The 21724-nt window shown below is 40.8% G+C and overlaps 3 protein-coding genes across 3 annotated transcripts; 2 read left to right on the top strand and 1 right to left on the bottom strand.

The window, feature by feature from the left end:
• Positions 1–959: 959 nt before the first annotated feature.
• etv4 (ETS variant transcription factor 4) lies at positions 960–6550 on the top strand. The gene is made up of 5 exons (XM_010778070.1): positions 960–1025; positions 1991–2038; positions 2977–3149; positions 5037–5138; positions 5878–6550. Exons 1-5 carry the CDS (start codon positions 977–979, stop codon positions 6103–6105), a joined length of 600 nt encoding a protein of 199 aa, XP_010776372.1. The 5' UTR covers positions 960–976; the 3' UTR covers positions 6106–6550.
• A 1446-nt stretch (positions 6551–7996) lies between these two features.
• dhx8 (DEAH (Asp-Glu-Ala-His) box polypeptide 8) lies at positions 7997–14538 on the bottom strand. The gene is made up of 14 exons (XM_010778164.1): positions 14530–14538; positions 14225–14372; positions 13302–13483; positions 12741–12935; positions 12132–12317; positions 11845–12055; positions 11568–11749; positions 11311–11451; positions 11044–11199; positions 10360–10497; positions 10036–10164; positions 9687–9883; positions 9004–9183; positions 7997–8490 (listed from the first exon to the last, which is right to left on the bottom strand). Exons 1-14 carry the CDS (start codon positions 14536–14538, stop codon positions 8271–8273), a joined length of 2274 nt encoding a protein of 757 aa, XP_010776466.1. The 3' UTR covers positions 7997–8270.
• Positions 14539–15746: 1208 nt separating this feature from the next.
• Positions 15747–21370, top strand: LOC104951501 (villin-1-like; the record flags this gene model as incomplete). The annotated part of the gene is made up of 7 exons (XM_010778163.1): positions 15747–15917; positions 16631–16810; positions 17296–17441; positions 17881–18025; positions 19732–19920; positions 20623–20691; positions 20958–21370. Coding segments are annotated over 7 exons (1197 nt in total), but the record flags the coding sequence as incomplete, so codon positions are not given.
• Positions 21371–21724: the final 354 nt, after the last annotated feature.

Genomic DNA, 21724 nt, shown 5'->3' with positions numbered 1-21724 from the left:
GACCAGTTTAGTTTCACAGACAAATTGGTATTCCATGGCTTAATCACTGCTATTGTGTCGAATGAAAGACACAACATGATCATGCCACTCAGTGCACTATTAACCCCGCCGCTCTCACACCCAATCCACGGATCACTCCCTGGTGGAGCCCTGGCAGGCATATTATTTACAGTATGATGGAGTGCTGCTTCCCCAGAATGGAGGGTTTGATTTTCCCCAGTGGCATCTTATCACGGTCACAGCGCTGCAGCTGCATTCCCCAGGAGTGAGTCACGGCCGGAGCCAGAGGCAAAGCTGCACCTTTTCACTCTTTATGCCCGTCTCGTTTAAACAGTTGACAGACCGCATAAAAACAGACAAACACATATAATAATAAGTGTTGCACCTTTATTTTTTAAAGCCAAAAAGACAGACAAACAAGGTTAGCAGAGCAGTCACGATAGGAAGCACTAAGCTTGTCTTAGACTCTTTGTAACATAAATATGTGTTCCAACTTGCACTGGGTTTTGCTTTAAGGAGGAATGTAAAATCTATTTTGGTGTCAGTCAATAGTACCCAGATAAAGTGCAGACACTGTATACTGTCCCACTTTTCTGTCTGTTGAAGGTGCTTGCTCATGGCCTAAAAATACCAGCAGACAAGAGAAGTGATATGATAAATGCAGCGTTCGTCCTTGCAATGCTCGGAGTGATCACACACAATATCCATATAATATGCATACTTAGCTTAGCAAGGGGGGTTTTCATTTACTCAAAAAAAGATTAACCTGATGTGGTTATTCTTCAACAATTAACCCATTGTATCACATTTCCACTCTAACAATTGAATTGAAGATCGATACAATCTAATCTAATTTATTGTTTCTGGGATCATTTAGACAGAGGTTATACAGAGAATGTAAACATGGATCCAATGGTTGATGAGATGAACTCAAGCTTTTTGTGTTTCTGTTACAGATGTGCCTGGATGTCCCTCTATGTACCACCACACTGAGGGCTACCCCACCCCCCAGCACAGCAATGAAGGTAATCTCACTTTAGATTCAACTAGAACGTAAAATATTGTTTCATACAGTTTATTTTTCTCCACCAGAAATTGAATTATAGTTGTTTTTCGGCAAAGGTAATCTAAATTACATCAATATTTACCAGCCTCCTCATGGACTGTGGAGTTAGCGGTGTTTGTCTTTGGACAGATTTTGTCAACACGTCACAACAGTGCAACCATATTTGACCTATGTGTATTTGACATGAAGCCCCAGTTTTAAGATGGATGTGGTCTAAACAAGGGGGCGGGATACAGGGGGATAGAGAGGGGGAAAGGGGCTATTGCCCTGTTTCGGCATCACATATGGTGTAATCCCATCATAAAATGGTCTCTAGTTCAATTGAATGTATCCAATCTCCTCTCCAATACGTTATCTACATTGAGCCTGTGTTGGTTAGAGCTCTGCGGCCATTGGCTAACCAGTGTAGAGAGTCGGTGTTTCCATTGGCTAACCAGCGGTGTTTCTGTGTTTCCATTGGCGGAGGCCCTCGCCTCACCCCTGCCTCAAGAAACCCTGAATAAACATAACGGCTGGAAAAAGCAACATTTTCCCCCAGAAAAAATAATATATTCCTTCATTCTCATTGTTTGTTGCACCATTTTAGGAACTTTTGATTTTTGTTCACCTATTGCTTTCAGCATGTTAAAGATTTAAACTGAATTCTAAAAGCCCAAAGATATAACAATAAGTTCACTGGCCGTGGAAATGTGAGGAAAGATCCTAGTTTCTTTAAAGATTCCAGTGAGAAATCCTCTCCCTGTTACTGAACTGCTCATTTCTACTTTTGTGAGTACACACTTATTGGCTATTCATGCGTGAATGAAGTCCTGTATTTTGTTGGGATGTTATTCAAAGATTGGCACGTATCCAAAATCAACAATCCAGTTGCGCTTAGATCAAGGCCTCCAGATACTCTAACACAACTCTCTCTTTGTCTCCCAGGCTATCTGTTTGAGAACGACTCCCGCGTGGTTCCAGAGAAGTTTGAAGGTGAGCCTGCTGCATCCATAACTCTGCATTCACTCATTGTTTCATTTGCACGCTGCAATCCACTCTGCGAGGTGTTGGTTTGATGATTTCAGTTGAGAAACTCTATATACCTGACTATCTCATATCGACGTCAGGGATCCTTGTGGAAGAGTTAAAGGTTCTCTGAGTAGTCAGCAACTTATTTAGTGTTTTTGGTTCCTCTGCACACACGGTGTATCACTCCTTTGTCACGCCCAGGAGAGAGACAAGCAGTTTCCCATGGTGTTGTTGGTGATTGACGCTAAAGGAGATTGAGTGGCGAGCCTGAGGGTGTCCGCACTGGTTGAACCAGTGAAGTGTGCAACTTTTCTGAGAGCAGTAACTTAGCTGAGCTTCTCAAGTTGCCGTACTTGTGTAAAACAGATCAAGTAACTGGTAAACAACAGAGAACTAATCAGTGTCCATTTACCTACGTAAAGCTTCACCCAGTGTTGTTGATCATTTGTTCTCATCTTATCACGGGTAGTATGCATCATTTTCTTGCTTTTAAACATCTATGTGCTTTGTGTTGCCTTCAGTGTGTTCTCCCGGTGAGTCACAGCTAAGCACACTGCTGCCCTTGTAGTGCTCAATTTGATAAGCTATAAGCGTTTGATTCAGCTTATGTCTGTATGCAAACATGAAACATCAAGATAAGATGACTTAATGATGTACTAGAATTCAAAGACCTCACAGTTAAAAGTAGCTGTTCAAAATGTCCTTGTTGTAATATAAGAACCACTCAAACCCTCATTTAATGATTGAATCGTAACGGCCGGATGCAGGGTAAAGTGCAGAATATGTATCAAATTAACTTTGCTGAAGCTACAAACATGTTAAGGTTGCATCAAAAGATTTCAGCCCATTGTAACATGTGTGATCGTCACCCATAATCCTCATCTCCTTTCTCTTTGCTCCAGCTGAGGTGAAGCAGGAGGGCGGCAGTGTTTTTCGCGAGGGCGCACCCTACCAGCGCCGAGGCTCCTTGCAGCTCTGGCAGTTCCTGGTGGCCCTGCTGGACGACCCGAGCAACGCCAACTTCATCGCCTGGACCGGCCGCGGCATGGAGTTCAAACTCATTGAGCCCGAAGAGGTACGTCCAAACCGTTTCCTTAAACTATAAGATGTTTGTTTGTTCTGTAAGGGTTTCCCCTCTCCTATAGTGTGTTATAGGTGTTTGTGCATGTAAATGCTCTGCAAAGGTTTAAATCCCAAAGTTCCCTCCAGATGACTCGACACCTTTGTTAACTTCCATAACATAGTGACTTCACTATGTAACATAGTCTTTGGCTACACTCACGCTGCTATTGGCTAGCGCTCATTCTACGTAATAGGCTAAGGAGCGGGACATCTCTAAGCGGTTGACAAATCACAACAGAGCCAACCAGCAAACCAGAGCAGAGCAGACTGGGCTCTGGTTTCAGACAGAGGGTGAAAAGAGGTGCTGCAGCACAGGCAGTATGAGAAAAATAAAACAACATTAAAGAATGTAAACATGTCACAGTAGAGGCACACAATATATTAACCTAAAAACGAAAATGAGCATAACAGGGCCCACTTAAATGTACAAGTTGTATTTGTAGCAAGCATCTAGCAGCCATTAATAGTAGCCTACAGTATTTGAAGCACTAAGGTCAGGGTTTCAAAGATGCTTGACACGTATCAATTAAAAAATGAAAGGTATGTTTATTTCAAGACATGATGATATTGGTGCACAGTATCATCCAACAGTATAAGGGCATCTCTAGGTTATATAAGCCTACAAACCCTTTCTATTATAACTGTAATAATGATATCACCTTAATTGTTTGAATTCACAATTTTTAAACGCATCAGCACTATTTTTAGTCCTTCTTACGGGACGGCCTTTTGCACAGATAGAGGAGAAGTGTTATCACAACGTTAATATAAATCTGATACGGACAGCACAGGAGTTATTCTCGGAATGAATTTATGTTAGCAGGGTTTTAAGGCGCTACCTAGATTAGAGCGATTTAGAAGTGAGATTTGTCCGCTTTCCTCACAGGTCTACTCTCTGATCCATCTTCCATTAGCCCCCCATTCATTATTCAACACATGAAACTCTGCGTTGATAAATGTAGGACGCGCTCTATCACAGAATCATCCAACACCCCCGTTCTCTCTCACCTCCTCACATTTCTTACTCGAGCCATTTCTTTTGGCAATGTTTAAGTCTGCAATTTGATTGGACGTTTCAGCCGGCGTCCATTTAGATGGGACATAATACGGAGAGGTCTATAGTGTGTTTTCCATTATCTTTTTACTGTACATTAAAAATGAATGGGGTTGGAGTTTTACAAGAGCAATTAAGGCTGAGAGCACACTCAGAGATCAAACAGGGCTGCAGGCTGGATGGCCACTGTGGGATTCAACCTGAGTCATGAATCCCCCCCCCAGCTTTACACTTTACTCCACTATCTTAGATGTTTGTCAACATGATGATCATACACTGTTGTGAAATGATGTGATTTACTGCCCCTTGCCTGTGTGGGGTTGTCAGACACTAATTTCTGATCAGAGTTTAGTGGTCCCTCGTCAGCTGAGAGTTCAGTTTTGGGCTGCGAGTGTATTTCATGGCCTGACAACCAGACCTGACTCTTATTTCACTGCAAACACTGTGGGACTCTGGTCGCATTCAAGTGGTAATGGGTTACATAAAAAGGAAGTGAATCCACATGTGGGGACTCGCCCTGCTCTTGGCATGTTGATGTTGTTGAGTTAGCAGAGAGGGCACTAGCTTATCACCGAGGACCCCTAGTGGTTTAAGCATAAAATACAGTAACTAGTATCTAGGTAATAGGAAATGCAAGGGGGAAAATACTAAAACAAACACTCCTTGTCTTTAAAGGTGTCATTTGAGCAATGCTTTATTCTGAAGTCTGTCAAAAGCATGTAGACATCACAACGCTGAACTTAGCCAGAAGTTTAACCACATCCATTTCCTCCTACCTTTCCTCAGGTTGCCCGGCTGTGGGGAATGCAGAAGAACCGTCCAGCCATGAACTACGACAAGCTCAGTCGCTCTCTGCGCTATTACTACGAGAAAGGAATCATGCAGAAGGTACAAACAGAACCATTTCCCATCTTTTAATTTAAATGAATACAGATTTTTAGATGAGGTGTATCCTCCTTATGTGTTCATAGTCCACCTTTATCAAATGTATGGTACCACTTTCCTTCTCTTCCTAACACACCCTTTATAAAGATTTATTCAGTTTAATCATGTACTAATGCTTTATAGATTAGTTCTTAAATATTAATGAGAATTATTTATTGTTGTCGTACTTGCAAATATGCCTGGTGTGGAAGTTTCTTAAGCATGGCACAAAGGGGTTTTACAACTATCCCCCAAGTATGGAGTTGAAAATGTTAAAGCTGTTTGTTTTTTATCACCACATTTAAAGGGCATTTAAGCCATTACATACTATACTATAACTTTTTTTGAGGACATTTTAATGTGGTACTTTTAGGCCAGGTTATATAAATATATATATGTATATATGAAGAAACTCATATCACAATATATATTTAAATAATGAATAACAGAACAGTAAGAACAAGTTCAGAAGATGTCATCAAAACCAAGAAAAGACACTTATGCCTTACTCACAATATATATACAATAAATATGTATTACCCAATCCTATGACATTTAAGTGACGTGCTAAATGCCATAACATGTCATAAAAAAATAAGCCCCTTCACCTTTTGTGACTGAAATAGACAAGGGAAACTTTTGTACACCAGTGTGTTATTTCGTAGGCATTCCTAAAGTACTCATGTTCCTGCTCTTTCTCCAGGTGGCAGGGGAGCGCTATGTTTACAAGTTTGTGTGTGAGCCCGAGGCCCTCATCTCCCTGGCCTTCCCCGACAATCAGCGGCCCAGCCTGAAGGCCGAGTTTGAGCGCTACGTCAACGAGGAGGACACGGTGCCCCTGTCCCACCTGGACGAGGGAGTGCCCTACGCCACAGAACAAGCCCCCCAAAACATGGGCCCCCAGCCCTACTCCAAAGGCTACATGTACTAAAGCCAGCCAGCCCCCACCCTCCCTCCTTTCTCCCCCCTTCAGATATCTTCCTGTTGTATCAACCCATCATCATACACATCCTGAAACCCCATGCACCTCTTGCACATGCCCACCCCTTCCACTTGTATATAATAAGGCTATGGTGTTTTTGTTTTAAATTAATCTCATAAGGGATTTTTTGTTTTATTTTGTTTTTAAGAGCTGCATTCCTTTCACATCTGATGCCTATTCAATCCATAAACATGACTGTGGTTGAAGAGATTGCTTAATAAATACTCATAATAATACCCAAACTGCAGTCCAGGTTCTTTTTTCTGCCTTATGGTATGAGTAACATAACATGTCAAAATGTCATAAACATTTATAGAATAGTATATAAAAGAAAAACCTATCAAATAAAAGTTATGGTATAGTATGTTATACAAATTGTATACAAATATCGCCGTATAGTATGCCATCCAAATGTTTTAAAAAGCTATTAAGAAGTCAACTATAGTATGTAATAAAAATGTCACAAAAAATCATAGTATCATGTGGGAAATATGTAATGGTAAAGCTTTAAAATTAGGTTATAAAATATTTTCCGACATGCTATGGTTTTTTTTTTCTGATATCTTTGAAAAACTATATACCATTTTTGCTGATATTTTAAGAACACATGACTTATTATACTATGGTTTTGCTGATATTTTCAACATACTATACTGATTTGGGTTAATATTTTCGACAAGCTATCGTATGTCATTTTTTCTAATATATTCGACATACTGCAATATTTCGTGATATCTGATATTTTTGTCTTATGCTGTTTTATCTAATAATTTAAACACATTTTATTGTTATTTTTGTAATACTTTGCTATGATTTTTTCGCCATATTACAGTTTTTTGTGTTCTTTTTATAAACTGTCATATTTATTGACATTTTGACTATACTAGGTCCATATGGCTGAATTTCAGTTGTTCAATAAATCTTTCGCATATTTTCCACATTATGTTGTTTGCCGTCATATAATATGTTGAAGATATGCAAAGAAAACGACATAGTTGAACAAATATCGAAATGATTACAAAATGTCAACATTTTCTGAAAAAAACGACATCGTATACTATGTCGAAAATATGCAAAAAAACACAGTATGTCCAAATATTTCCAAAAACTGCATAGTAGTATGTCGAAAATATGCAATAAACGACATAGTACGACGAAAATATAAAAAAATATATATGCAAAAAAAGACGTATGTCCAAAATAAAAATATAGTATGTCGAAAATAAATTTAAAAAAACGACATGTCCAAAATAAATAATAAATAGTATTGTATGTCGAAAGTATGCAACAAAAAAACATAGTATAGAACATTTTTTGCATATTTTCGATAGACTACGCTTAGTATTGTATATTTTGTATGTTATTTTTTTAATATATTTTAGACATAAGACTAAGCAATTTTTGTACATGTCTTTTCTGCTGCTTCATGTTATGAGGCAAATGTGGGTAATGTTTAACTTCAACTTGTTCTTGGATAGCCCCTTTAACCCTACTTATAAGTGAGGACTGGATTTTGGAAAGCATAAACAAACTGATCGTAATAATGACTAAACTTCTTAAAATGTTACGACAAAATACCTACTTTGCTTACCTACTGAGAGTTATGTGAGCATTTGTATACCTGTCTGTGCAGAACATGAAGCTATTGCTTGCAGCCAATTAGCTTAGCATATCATAAAGGCAAGAGGCTCACTGGATTTTGTTAGTGTTTGGCTAGCTGTTTCTAATCTTTAAGCAAAGCTAAGCTAATCAGCAGATTATATTTACTGTACAGACAAAAAGAGGTATATTTCTTAAAATGTATATTCCATTCATCAAAACTGCTTTGAATAAGTAATTCAATTAAGAGGCAAAAGCAATTAAAAGTGCATCCAGTGTTTATCTACAATTACGAAAAACAATTATCAATATTGCAATTTCTTAACAATAACATTTATCACCCTAATGTCACCCTAATAGAAAATGTAATACAGGAAGTGTTGACCAATTTAAGACAAGGATATCAAGGCTAAATAAAGCATTACTGAATGAATATAAAATTCTAATCCAAGAAAAGGTAGTATTAACTACACAGATTGTCCACATGAAATAATAATGTGAGGCACAGGAAGTATTCAGCGTCGTCTGAAGGCGCGGGAGATTCTCCAGTCGTTGGGCTCCTCGTAGCGGTTGTACAGAGGCTCCAGTTTCAGCTGCTTCTTCTGCCGGCTGAGGCGATGAGGGTCGGCCACTCTGTAGAACGCTGGGGCGAACTCCACCAGCCAGCGGGGGTCGATGGTGGTCACCTCCCGCATGTACTCCTTGGTCGTCAGCACCAACTCATGGTACACAAGCCTGAAGGAAGCATGATTAGGAAAATACAGTTAGCATTTACTAGGGCTGCAGCTTATAATTCATTTTAAAATCACCAAAAGAACAGTCTTTCAAAGATTCTGCACAAATGTGACTCTTCTTTGGCAAATCAACTAAAATACGCTGCTTCCAGTTCTTCTCTACTTTGAAGTGTATGTTTGTTCATCATAATACTGAACATCAATGGGTTTTTTGGATAGGTAACTCATTTAAAGACGTCACCTTTGGCTCTGAAAACCTTCAATACTAATCATTTGTCGTGATGACAAATTATTTTACTAGATACAATGATTCAAACATAGACAAACCTCCCAGAAAAAATAGCAACATGCCAATCACAGTTAAGGAAAATCCAGAAATTCTACTTGATAAATGAATAGAAACTAACGGATTAATTTAAGAACAAATAATAACGAGTAATCCAAGGTCTAAGCAAGGACCAGATGATGTTTGTGATGTATTTCAGATTTCTGGGATCAGCCCTGCAGGACTCACCACTCAGGCTGGCGGTTGAAGAGGGTGCTGGAGGGGTGGAGGTACACCACCTGCTGGTCGATCAGGGTACGGTAGCCATCATGGGGGTGCTTTCTGGCACTGTTCCTGAAGTAACCGCTGCAGATGGCTTTCTGGACCCGCACTGTAGCTTTTCCACAAGATACCACGTCCAGCTTGTGTCTGAGGAATATTTAGTGTTCATATTTGAATACAACACTCAAAATGTGTATTCTGTATTCACAAAACATTATGGAAGGATTATGTTGATTGAGGTTAAACATGTGTAACTTTGACATCATTTTAGATAAATTGCTGCCTAATAACTACTATGATTACATCTAAAGTCAGTGTTACCCAACATCTCATTTAAAACATCCTTGAAATACACAGATACATTTAACAAATGATCGAAACTAGAACTGAAAATAAGTTGACTCATTGATCAAAAATAAGTGGCAACGCCATTGATAATTGGTTAAAGTTATTCTTCATAAAAAAAATTCAGAAAGCTGTTTTAAACCTCTATAATAGGAAGATTCCTGTATTTCTCAGTTTTATTTAGGATCTAAAAAAGAAAAGAAAAATATGGGCCAAACAAGAGGTTGATGCCAATGCTATTTCCAGCATTTCATTGATTGTAACATGAATTGCTAGTTGCACCCTTAGCTGAGGTGCATACGTACCGGTCCATGATGCTCAGCATCTGCTTGCGGATGTCCTGGGCTCTCTTTAAGGAGCGAGCCTGGACGAAGTTCTCGAAACACCAGGGGTTGGAGAACTTGTTGTTCTTCCAGGAGTTGTAGACAGCCAGCAGGGTCAGGTGGTCTCCCTCCAGCTGGAAGAACTTTGTCTTTTTCTGGTCAGCCTGGGCCTGTTTGTCCTGAAAATGTAAAGATATTTAATTTAGTTTGTATATCTATTTTGAAGAAACAGTGATTGATGAAAGCATGTTTTAACCTTGAAATGTGAGGCAAAAGTAGTTATTGGTAAGCGTTATCTGGCTTGTATCCCTGTTGTGTGTTAGCCCCATACCTTAGGTCTGTAGAAGATGTTCTGCACAGACAGCATGGAGACGATGGTGAGCATCTCTTCACTGCAGCCCAGATGGACGGACATGATCAGCATCTTACACAGCATGGGCTCCAGAGGAAACTCCGCCATCTAGAAGAAAGGTGCAGAGAAAGAAAAGTCAGAATAATTGAAGCAATACTAAAAATTAAAAGAAGGGCAAAATAGACCGCACACTGATGCGTTATGTGTTTAATCAAACTGCAAAGTGCACAAATGTGATTCGATGCAGATTTATTCTTTTCATCATGGCAGCTGATGAAACCACCAAGTAAAAGCATCCCTCACCCGTCTCCCCAGGCGTGTGAGTAAGCCTTCATCATCCAGCGCTCCCAGAGTGTACAGCTGCTCCATGGCTGTGATCAGAGTCTCCATGGGAGGAGCGTCCATGAAGTCAAAGGACAGGAGGTCGTTGATGCCCATGGCCTGGAGAGGAAATATAAATATAAGAAGAGGGAAAACACAAATGTATCATTTCAATTTTAATTCAAACCTTAAAGGGCTGAGAAAGTTGAAATGTGGTTCTTGAAGGCTGTTGCTTCGCAACACTTGTATAAAAAAAGAGATATGCATATTTTCTTTGATGAACACTTAAAACCATGATTACTTCGATAAATGTTGAGTATGTGGAACATTTAATTTAGGAACCCAAAAAGTGGGAGTGACTTTATTTTTTGAAGTTCACTTCTGGCTTTACACAATATGCCCTGCTACATACCTACTAAAGTGTTGCTTCACTGTTTATTAAAATCGATTCCATAAACACTTACAAGTACATAATAAATGAAATGTGTAATATGATCAATGACACAATAAATGAAATACATTTAGAAAAAGTAAATTAAAAGAATGACCAGCTTCTAACCAGTGGAAGGAAATGTAGTATTTTACATCTCCAAGACTACACAAAGATTACATTTTGTTTAGGGTTCAAAGTAAGAATAACATGTTGGCTGCAGAATGACTGCTTACCTTCAGAGAGAGCACAGTACTGGCCAAGTTGGTTCTCTGGATCTCTGGCACGTTGGTGGTCAGCATCTCGTCCCTGTAGGCCCTCTCAGTGTAGAGCCTGTAGGTCTTCCCGGGGCCCGTCCTGCCGGCTCGACCCGCCCTCTGCTTGGCCTGCGCCTGGAAAATACATTTTTTTTAAAAAAACAATTCAGTAAGATCGCCAATTGCTTCAATTACATTTAGCTTTCCTCCCCAGCAATATCAAGTACATCATAGATATATTGTCACCTGTGAGATGGGTGTCACCACCAGCTGGTCGATGCCGGTCTTTGAGTTGTACACTTTCTGTTTCACAAAGCCAGGATCCACCACGTAGTAGATTCCATCGATGGTCAGAGATGTCTCTGCAATGTTTGTGGCAATGACCACCTAAGGGGAGAAAAAAGGGTTATTCCACATTCTGGGAAAACACAGAAAGCAGCACACAAGATAGTAGATAGGCAAATCCAATGCGTTTTTAAATGTTACTGTTGAATAAAAGACACCTTTCTGCTGCCGGGGGGTGCGGGGTCAAAGATCCTGGTCTGCATCTCACTGGGCAGCGCAGAATAAACTGGCAGAATGATCAGTTCAGGAACATCGGGACCCAGGGACTTCATTCTCTCGTACAGGATCTCACAAGCAGTGTCGATTTCTTCCTGTCCCGTCAGAAACACCAGGACGTCCCCTGGATAAAGAACAGGGAGAACGTTGGATTATGACATGGACTAGGTGTACCTGGTTTAAAGAACATGTACGTTTTAAAGATTTTTAAAATCATACCTGGAGGTTCAGTCAGATGGATCTGCATGACAGTGATGAGACTGGCATCCAGGTAGTCCGTCTCAGGCTCTTTGGTGTAGAGAACCTCCACTGGGTAAGTTCTTCCTGGGATGGTGAAGATGGGCGCTTCATAGAAATACTGAGAGAACTTCACGGCATCCAGTGTGGCTGATGTTACGATCAGCTTCATGTCTGTGCGTTTCATTACAGTCTGAGAAGGACAAGAAACACTCAGCATCTTCTTTACTTATGTCTACCCCAAAGGTCTCTATTCTCATGTGGCTTACCTTCTTGAGCAAACCAAAAAGCACATCAGTGTGGATTGTCCTCTCGTGAGCTTCGTCCAACATGATGATGGCGTACTGGCCCAGCTCAGAGTCGATGAGACACTCTCTCAGCAGCATGCCGTCCGTCATGTACTTGATGACCGTCTCAGGGCTGGTGCAGTCCTCGAAACGGATGGTGTAACCTACCTGGAGCAAAAGAAGAATTATATTAGCCTCGTTTAGATTCATTTAACAAATATAAAATATAGGTCCATGCTGCTTTTATTATATTCAAAGCTTCATTTGAGATTGAATGTCTGTCATCGAAATTCACCTAAAACTTTTTTTAAATTTGAATAAATGAATATGAAAGAGGCTTGATAGTGTGTAGATACTTTAAGGACTCAAAGTAATTAACTGTAATAGTGCTAGAGCCTTTATTGAAGGTGCTGGTAAGATTGTTGCTACATTAATATAAATATTTATTTGCCAAACACTACATTAAAAAAATGAGTTAAGCACCATTTTTTAAATCAACGAAGCCTCAAACTATTCGGTTCAGCCAAGAAAATAAAAAATACTATCAGCATAATTACCAAATGATAACACAAAACATGTAGGATCACTGACCTCTTGTCCTAGACAGCAGCCGTACTCCTCAGAGACCCTCTTGGCCACGGACATGGCGGCCACACGACGGGGCTGTGTGCAGCCGATCTTCCCCCTGGTGGTGTAGCCGGCCTCCGCCAGGTACTGAGTGATCTGCGTGGTCTTACCGGACCCTGTCTCTCCAATCACAATCAGGATCTGGTTGTCATGAACAGCCTGTGGCAGATTTTTTTAAAAAGCAGTACATTTTGAAAGCTAGCTCTTTAATTGCTGTACTCCCTTTCCCCCGACATTTGATATTGAGAAAAGAACACATTTCTGTAGGGATTGTTCACAGTTCAGCAGCAGAAAGCAGCAAAGCAAACTAAATTAAAGATATCTCCTCATTTGCATTTAGCAGATGTTTCCATTCAACACTTGTCAAAGTACGAACGTACTTGAGCATCAACATCGGCTTGATAAATGACATCCACATTTTCAACAGAACCTAAATCAGTCTGAATTATGAACTTCCATGGTAATCTTTCTATTATATTTTGGAAAAGTCTCCTTTTAGGTTTATATTTGAAGACTAGGACCCACCTGAATGAGCTGCTCCTTCAGCTTGTAGATGGGCAGACTCTCCCTCTGCTCCAGGATGGACATCGCGGTCTTCTTACCATAGGAGGCCTTGTTGCCTCCAAAGGCATGCTTCTTCCACTCTGGGATGTCGTTAGGCATCATGCCAATACCTCTCATGTTAGCTGCAATCTGCCTGCCGTCAACTGGGAAAGAGGAACATAATTGTGATTGATAATGATGAAAACTTGTTGGCTTGTTGTAAGTGAAAAGGATAAGCGGTCATATCAAGGGTGTGTATTGCACAGAAAATAAGTGTTACAATGGCAGCATGTCCTCCCAGATTAAGCTAGATCTGCTCCAATTTATACACTGATGTTTTTGAATGACTTTTTCGCCTGGCGACCATTTACTTAACTCAGATTTAGTTTTTTGATTCTTTGTTCACAGGAGGCATGCAAGAAGAACTTTAACTCTGTAGCTACGTCACTGCCAGATTTGCATGGTTATGGCAGGAAAAGGCCCACTATTGGAAACAGTGTGGACCACCTGGGGCCATGGGGGGGATACAAGGACCACGAAGCATGGGAAGAACATTCCATCCGGCCAGATATGGGTCTGCAGGAAGCCAGATAGCATCTCCAGCCCTGGCAGGCCTGAGGGCTGCTGCCTGCCATGAGGCAACGTCTCATTTCTGACAGACACATTTCATAAAGAGGGGCAAAGATAAAACTGAAGACATTTCTTTTATCTTTGCTTTTAACACACTTAGATATTGTTTGGATATAAATAAAAACGTAAATAGATCTAAAGACAAAGGTTAAAATGATCAATATGCTAATCTCAAGCAGGATTTTTATTGCATACACTGTTTGATGAATCACACTTCGGCCTCAACATCTGTGAGGTAGAAATAACTTAATGTGCACATCTAATGGATTACTTACCGTCTGGCAGCGGGTCCACCCAATGTTTATTCAGCCCCATGGGGATGGAGTCCATCTCTGCCTCCCGCGCCGCCTGCTTCAGCTCCCGCCTCTCCTTAGCCAGAGCACTCTGCATCATGGCCGCTTGAGACAGAGAGCCATCTGGATTCTACGGGCAGAGGGAAACAATTTCATTTGGTTAAGCCATCAAAGCTATGTACATTTAAAGTCATTGCAAATGTTGCCGTTTTAAAAGCTCACACGTCTGATGCTGAACAGTAAAAAGCAGGTCTAAATGTAAGGGCCCGTTTACACGGAGACGGAACGGGTGTCATCCGCTACAGTTCTCTAACGTATAGACGGTTTGTTCACACGAGGCTATAACGGAAACGCGGAAACGGAGCCCTCAAACGATAACGGGTCCCAAGGTGGGTAGATCTGCGGGCAGAACGCTCTAGGGCAGGGGTATTCAACTAAAATTCAACGAGGTCCAGTTAGAGAGAATCTCCCTATGCAAAGGTCCGGAACATCAAAATGTCTAACTTGCTTTATGAATTGGTGTGATATATATTGAAGTAGCCTTCAGCTTTATCAACGTCTGCATGTAATCAACAACTGACTGCCAATCAAATAAAGAAGGTATAATTCATAAACAACAATATTTATTGTCAATTAATATTGAACTATACAGATATACAGTAAATACTGTGGATATGTGTAATGTTCCTTGAAAATATGTGCATCTTAAAAGTGCTTAATTCTAGATAAATAAAATAAAGTGTAGCAGCAGCTTGAGTTTCCCTTTTTCTTTGTTAACTGTTTCACATCATGACTTAACAGTTTCAGACGATTATAGAACAATATCAGTCTTTACACATCATAACAATTGAACAGTTTTAAAGTTTATCTTACTTTCCCTCTTATATTGCAGTCCCTCACTCACTTTTTTTAAATTCAGTGNGGGAAACTTCTGAAGCAATTGGAAACAGGACTCAGAGAGACACGAGGAGAGCTGGAGCTTTGATGGCAAACACTGACGGTTTATTTGGAGCTACGGCCAGAGAATTCACAAGACAGGTGGTGCGCCACGAGCCGACACAGAGGTTGCCAAACCAATTCTGAAGAACTCTTCTGCAGCTCGAGGTTTTAACTAGTCCGGAGTGTATTAATCAACATTCTTCATCAGTGAGACTAAACTTTATGGACCCTGAATCTAAGACTCTCGTCCATAGGAAAGAATGAGTGCCAGGGAACCTTCGTCCCTGATCAGTGAACTACCTCATGGCGGTTAGTGCTCTGTCATAGACTGGCAACAACAATGCGCCCAAGCTGCCCCTCCTTAAGAGAGATAGCAGCAACACCCAAGGCCGTAGACCTATGCCATGGGAAAGGAGACAGTGAGAGGAGAACATTATGAACTGTGTCAAAGGTTGAATACCTAAGCAAATGATTCCCTAACGAGACCTGTAATATATTGATGAAAAACAGCTCAATAGGGGACTTTTAATCTCTCTTTTCTGCCTCTGAAAACACAATTTGTTATGTTTCCTACCAGGGCCGTCACGCCACTAAAGACGAGATCACAGCCAGCGCCTACCAGGCTGTGGACGTTGATAACAAGTACAATGGAGCGCCGGTGCAGGTCAGGGTGGTCATGGGAAAGGAGCCTCGCCACTTCCTCGCTATTTTCAAAGGCAAACTCGTCATCTTTGAGGTACAGATTTGCATTCATTTTTTGACAGATAACAAATGTTCCAGAGCAAAAAAAGTGTGCGGTTTAAAGCGTCCCTATTGTGCTTTTGGGGGTTTCTGTTTCCTGTAAAAAAATAAAGAGGTTTTTGAACATTAAAGCATGGAAACGTGTCACAGAACAGGCACAAGAATGAGCAGAATCGGGCCCCTTTAAGTAGAGGGCTGGAGGAATTTAATGCTACTTTACATACTTCTACTCCACCTCCCGTATTTGATTAAATGAGTTACTTTACATACTCAGAATATATGCTAATACAACATATAAATAAACATTGATTTATGATTATAGGCTAAGATATCCAGCAGCAGTGTATAAAGTCATTTAAGTTAGCTCCGCCTTGATGAACACGTTAAAGGATCAATAATCCTAATCCAGTCATTTCATAGATATGATTCTGAAATGGGGTATTTTCGTACTTTTGTACTTTTACTAAGATGCAGGACTTGTAACGGAGTGTTTTTAGTAATATTTCTACTTTAGTATATGAAGTGAGCAGTGCCAGGATTCTTTTATTTGTATTTATTCCTGATTGAATAGACAAAATTCTGGCTCAGTGAAGGTTTTAGGGAACAGTAAATGAGGGACTTTGTACATATCGTTTTTTATACAGTTCTGTGTGTGTGTGTGTGTGTGTGTGTGTGTGTGTGTGTGTGTGTGTGTGTGTGTGTGTGTAGGGTGGTACAGGCCGACCTGGCGTAGCTAACCCTGAGGGCGGGGCCAGGCTCTTCCAGGTCAGAGGGACCAACGAGATGAACACTAAGGCCACGGAGGTGCCTTCGAGGGCCTCGTCTCTCAACACCAACGACGTCTTCCTGCTGAAGACCGGCCACATATGCTTCCTGTGGTACGGAAAGGTACGTCACAGTCACAAGCTGGATAAACCACACGGGAAAATACTGAATGTCCTCTTCCAACATGAGAGTACCATGATATCAAAGGTATCCCAACTGTAGCTGTGAACATGACAGGATGTGTGATTACCTAGAAGAGCATCAGGACTGTTTGAGGCATATGATAGCTATGTGATTAACATGATGATTCAGCCTCTATGGAGAGAGACATATGACAAGCATGATCATTTCTGACGTGGAGCTAATCTGAAGTAAACATTGAATACTGCTTTCTATTCCTCCATCTTGTGACTGTGGAACTCCCTCTCTTGGATATCAGCATGTGAAGGACACTGTTCAGGAACTAGTTGATGCTCTGTATGTGATGACTACTTCCATTCTGGAGAGGATCACAGATACATGGATCCTGAGATTCAAGCTCAAGCCGGGGACGAGTGATATTGCTCTAACATAATGTGTGTGTGTTGTCGGCTTGTGTGTGTGTGCAGGGCTGCAGCGGGGATGAGAGGGTGATGGGGAGGGCCATGTCTGATGTGCTGTCCAAACAGGACAAGCAGGTGGTGATGGAGGGCCAGGAGCCAGCAGAATTCTGGGTAAATCTGGGAGGAAAGGCTCCCTATGCCAGCGACAAGAGGTGAGCACAGAAAGAAGGAACACTCCAATCTATCAAATATGTTAGTTTCAACAATACATATTCCAGAGATGGTTTATTTTGCTATTAAATTGGACTCTAGTTGGGGTTTGTTTGCTTAAATATCCTGCAGCAGACAGATATTAATAACTCTGAGTCTTCAAACAAGCTTTTTCTTGTTCTTTAATTATGTATTATATTATGTAAAGCATAAAAAATAACAATAACAACAGCCTGTTAACAAAGACTCGTCCAAAAAAGCTCTAAATCTGGAACATTAATAATCTTACATTTAAATCTGCATGGATTATTTTTATATCAAGGTCAGTGGAATATGCCCAATGCCATGTGAAATGTAGTTTACACACACACACACACACACACACACACACACACACACACACACACACACACACAGATTACAGTGAGCTGTGTGTTTCAGGCTGCAGAAGGAGGAGCCCCCCCACAGTCCCCGGCTGTTTGAATGCTCCAATCAAATTGGAAAGTTCCGGATGACGGAGGTGGAGGACTTTGCCCAGAGCGACCTGGACGAGGAGGACGTGATGCTGCTGGACACCTGGGAGGAGGTGAGGGGGGAGACATCAAGTTTTATGAAGACCTACAGAGTTTAATAAAAGGGTATATGTGGGAAATAAGTCAAGTGATAAAAATAAAGTTATTTTGTACATTTTAAGAAGTTTTTACCTCATATACAGTATAATAATTGAAGGTGAAAGTTTAAGGTCATCAAATGTTATTTAGTACATTTTATGGGATTATTTCTCCTTGAAAACTCATATTATTTAGATAATACATATCAATTATATAAATGCACACTTTTGAGGAAAGGTAAGCACCAAAACAAATAACAAAAACAAAAAGCTGTGGTTTTATTTGTTTTTTAAATTTAAAGCAACTTCAGCTGTGTGGATATAAACGCTAACCCATTTATTTATCTATTAATTAGCCACAAATGTGTATCTTAATTATAAAATAATTATATAAATATAAATAAAGCAGCCTTTTTTTAAATATACATATATTACTATACTATGAGGTCTGTGGCATTTTGCACAACCTTTGTCAGATTGTGTATCCCTTGGTTATTGTATGTCGAAAATAGAGTTGACAAAAAGCCAGTCCACTGCACTGCTCCAGACCCTCCAGACGCACGCAGGGCACGCAAGGTAGCGCCACGCACGCGCACATGTAATAGCAACAACGTCTGCAGCTAAAGGTAAAAGTAAGGCGTGTTACCTGTAATGTCTTTAATACGCTGCATGTAAAAAGGACTTGGAAATTACCCGTCAAGCTAACTGAGTTGCTAGCTTGACTCTTCGGGCTACTCACGTGATCTCTGCTGAATGGACATTCGGAAATGCGCAAATTGAAAATCCACGCGACGCGAGCGGACGTTTTTGACGCAATTTCTGAAGTTTTTGATCGGCGCAAAGGTGATCTTTTATAGACCCTATTAAGTTTGGAGTTTTTGAATTGACCCTTTGTGTTTTGTTAGTGATACACAGACACATTAAACCCGGTTGTGTGACGCAGTCCTACCTGCTGCTGTCGGTTCAGAGCCTCGGCTCCTGGTCCCCGGTCTGACTCCTTATCCACCGGACCGACTCTGGCACTTGCTCTCGCCAGGAGACACTAATTAAAAACAAGACATTTCAATTTGAATAATCAGCTGCAGAGAAATTAAGTTTAGAGACTTTAAAGACAGATTTCAGGCAGACTGTAAATGTGTTTTTATTTTCTACTCTAAACTGTGCAATGCCTTGTTTACATGCAGCTGTGACGAAAACATGTCCCAAATTGGGATCAATACATTCAGTCTTATCTATAAATAATAATACGTCTCTCTGTCAGATACGCCGTTTAATCCCTAGACTCCTAATAACTGGTAGGCTACCTTGGTAACCCTGACAAATAATAAAAACAAGTTGAAATATTCCTACTACGCTAGGAGATTTTATTCAATTTTAAACAAAATAAACAACATTAAATGCTTCAGGACTCCATTTTTCAGAAAAAAAGAAATAACTTAGAATAATATTCAGCAAACAATGCATGATGCTTTATAAGCTTCAAATATAGCCACAAACGTCACCTGTTAAACACAGTAATACCATTTTAGTACCAATGTTATTTTATAATGTGTTTCCGCTGCACTATTAATGAATGCTCTTAATGTTTACCATTTGTGTAAAGCACTTGTGTTGAAGCTTGCCTTGCCATATTTACATCTTAAAAAAGTACAACATTTCCATCTTTCTCCACTTCCCCTCAGATTTTCCTGTGGGTCGGGACATCAGCGAACCAGTACGAGACGAAGGAGGCGTGGAACAGCGCGCAGGATTACCTGAGGACCCACCCTGCGGGCCGAGACCCCGACACACCCGTGCTCTTCGTCAAACAGGGATTCGAACCGCCAACCTTCACCGGCTGGTTCAACGCCTGGGACCCTCACAAGTGGAGCGTGAGTTTGTAAAGAGCCGGGGTGTCCAAACTCTTTTCTCTGAGGGCCACATACAGAAAAACATACGAAGGGCTGGGCCACTCACTAGAGGAGAGGTTTCAATGCCTCATAAGTTCAGTTATAAGTTAGCAAAATCAATCAAATGTAAGTAAATAATGCTGCAGCCTACATGACAGCTTTCCATAGGGTTTAATTAATTGGTTAGCAGCTCATTCCTTACAACAGGAGGCTCACATTGCTTATCATAAGAGGAAATAGGAAGGGTTGTTATGTAAATAAGTTATTGGGCTTTATTCTTATCAACTTAGATTTGTTAGATCATATTTGAATTGACTGAAAGTGTGCTTATTAACACATGAACACTATACTGTGTAATATGTGTACAGATATATTTAAGAAGTACAAGACAAGCAAAAGTTTCATTTGTGGGCCATATTTCATTATACTTTTTGAATTAGAGGGCCAATTCAAAATGGACACCCCTATAGACTCTCAGTAAGAAAAAGGTGTGTGTGTGTGTGTGTGTGTGTGTGTGTGTGTGTGTGTGTGTGTGTGTGTGTGTGTGTGTGTGTGTGTGTGTGTGTGTGTGTGTGTGTGAGAGACAGCTGATGAATCATTTCAGAAATAAGAAAGCACATGTGATGATCTCATGGATTGTTGAACTGCATGCTCACCCATATTCTCAATCGATCTTCTCAACAGGGAGGCAACTCCTATGAGGAGATGAAAAAAAAGCTGAGTGATCCAGCATCTCTGTCACAGATCACTGTTGTAAGTGATTGATTAACACTAATCCCTTTTAATTATTAACCAGGCACCCCAATGGTACATATGATACTAATCTGTGAATGCTAACAATGTTGATATTTCCTCCCAGATGTCATGTAAAAAAAAAGATCTGGCATTACACTAATCTCAATCCCTTTTTAATTATGAACTAATATCCCAATTGTAAATATGACTAATGTGTTGAAAAATACTCATTCATCCCAGATGTAAAAACCACCAGAATGATGATTTCCCTCACCTATCTGCAGGATCTGAACAACACTAATCTCAATAAGAGTGCTGGTGGGGGGGGATACGGGGCTCCTGGAGGCCCCGCCAGCTCCCCTCCGGCCTACAGGATCCACGGAGGGGATCTGTCCCCCAGACCCTCCACCCCCAGCAGCCCGTCCACCCAGAGAAACTCAGCCTCCGTGACCTTCTCCCCCTCCTCCCCCTCTACTGGAGGCTCTGCCATGTTTCTGGCCCCCGAGCTCCTCGTCAACAAGACCCCCGACGAGCTGCCGGCTGCCGTGGATCCCGAGCTGAGAGAGGTGGGTGCAGAGTGAGGGTGTAGCAGACAAAACTCTAACTTAGCCTGAGTTTAATATCTATGTTATTATCATTATTTGCATAGAACGGACATGTTTGCATTTACTCTCTTCCTCCAATTGTCGGCCTGAGAGAGGTGGGTGCAGAGTCTGGGGTGTTTCTCAATGTCGAGGACGCTTCCTTGGTAGGACAAGTTCCTCCGAGTCAGATCCTTCAGAAGCGAGGCAAGAATCCTTCCTAGCCTCGAAATTTCCCGCAACGAAGGACGGCCGGCCTCGGTAGAATTCCANCTTGCAATATTTTCAGTTGATTTGTAATGAATCCAGAATGTATGACATTTTTGTTTTTTTAATTGCATTACAGAAAATAAAGAACTTTATCACAATATTCTAATTTTCTGAGACAGTCCTGTATATGCATAACAGTTCAAATCCCTTAGAAGTATTTTATTTAAGGCAGATGCTATTTGCACCCGGGTGGTGCTCAT

The sequence above is a fragment of the Notothenia coriiceps genome, unplaced genomic scaffold (assembly GCF_000735185.1).
Source record: "Notothenia coriiceps isolate Sejong01 unplaced genomic scaffold, NC01 NC01_scaffold00018999, whole genome shotgun sequence".
In the NCBI taxonomy this organism is placed as follows: Eukaryota; Metazoa; Chordata; class Actinopteri; order Perciformes; family Nototheniidae; genus Notothenia; species Notothenia coriiceps.
Note: the sequence above shows the minus strand (reverse complement) of the source record. Positions and strands in the feature narration are given on the sequence as shown.

Coding starts and splice junctions, on each gene's coding strand:
- dhx8 (XM_010778164.1), bottom strand. Junction 11,452..11,567: donor CACCCCCCGGCAGCAGAAAG/GTGTCTTTTATT, acceptor TTCTCCCCTTAG/GTGGTCATTGCCACAAACAT. Junction 10,498..11,043: donor GTACTGTGCTCTCTCTGAAG/GTAAGCAGTCAT, acceptor TTTCCTCTCCAG/GCCATGGGCATCAACGACCT.
- etv4 (XM_010778070.1), top strand. CDS start 977: ATGTACCACCACACTGAGGGCTACCCCACCCCCCAGCACAGCAATGAA. Junction 1,026..1,990: donor CCCCCAGCACAGCAATGAAG/GTAATCTCACTT, acceptor TTTGTCTCCCAG/GCTATCTGTTTGAGAACGAC. Junction 2,039..2,976: donor GGTTCCAGAGAAGTTTGAAG/GTGAGCCTGCTG, acceptor TCTTTGCTCCAG/CTGAGGTGAAGCAGGAGGGC.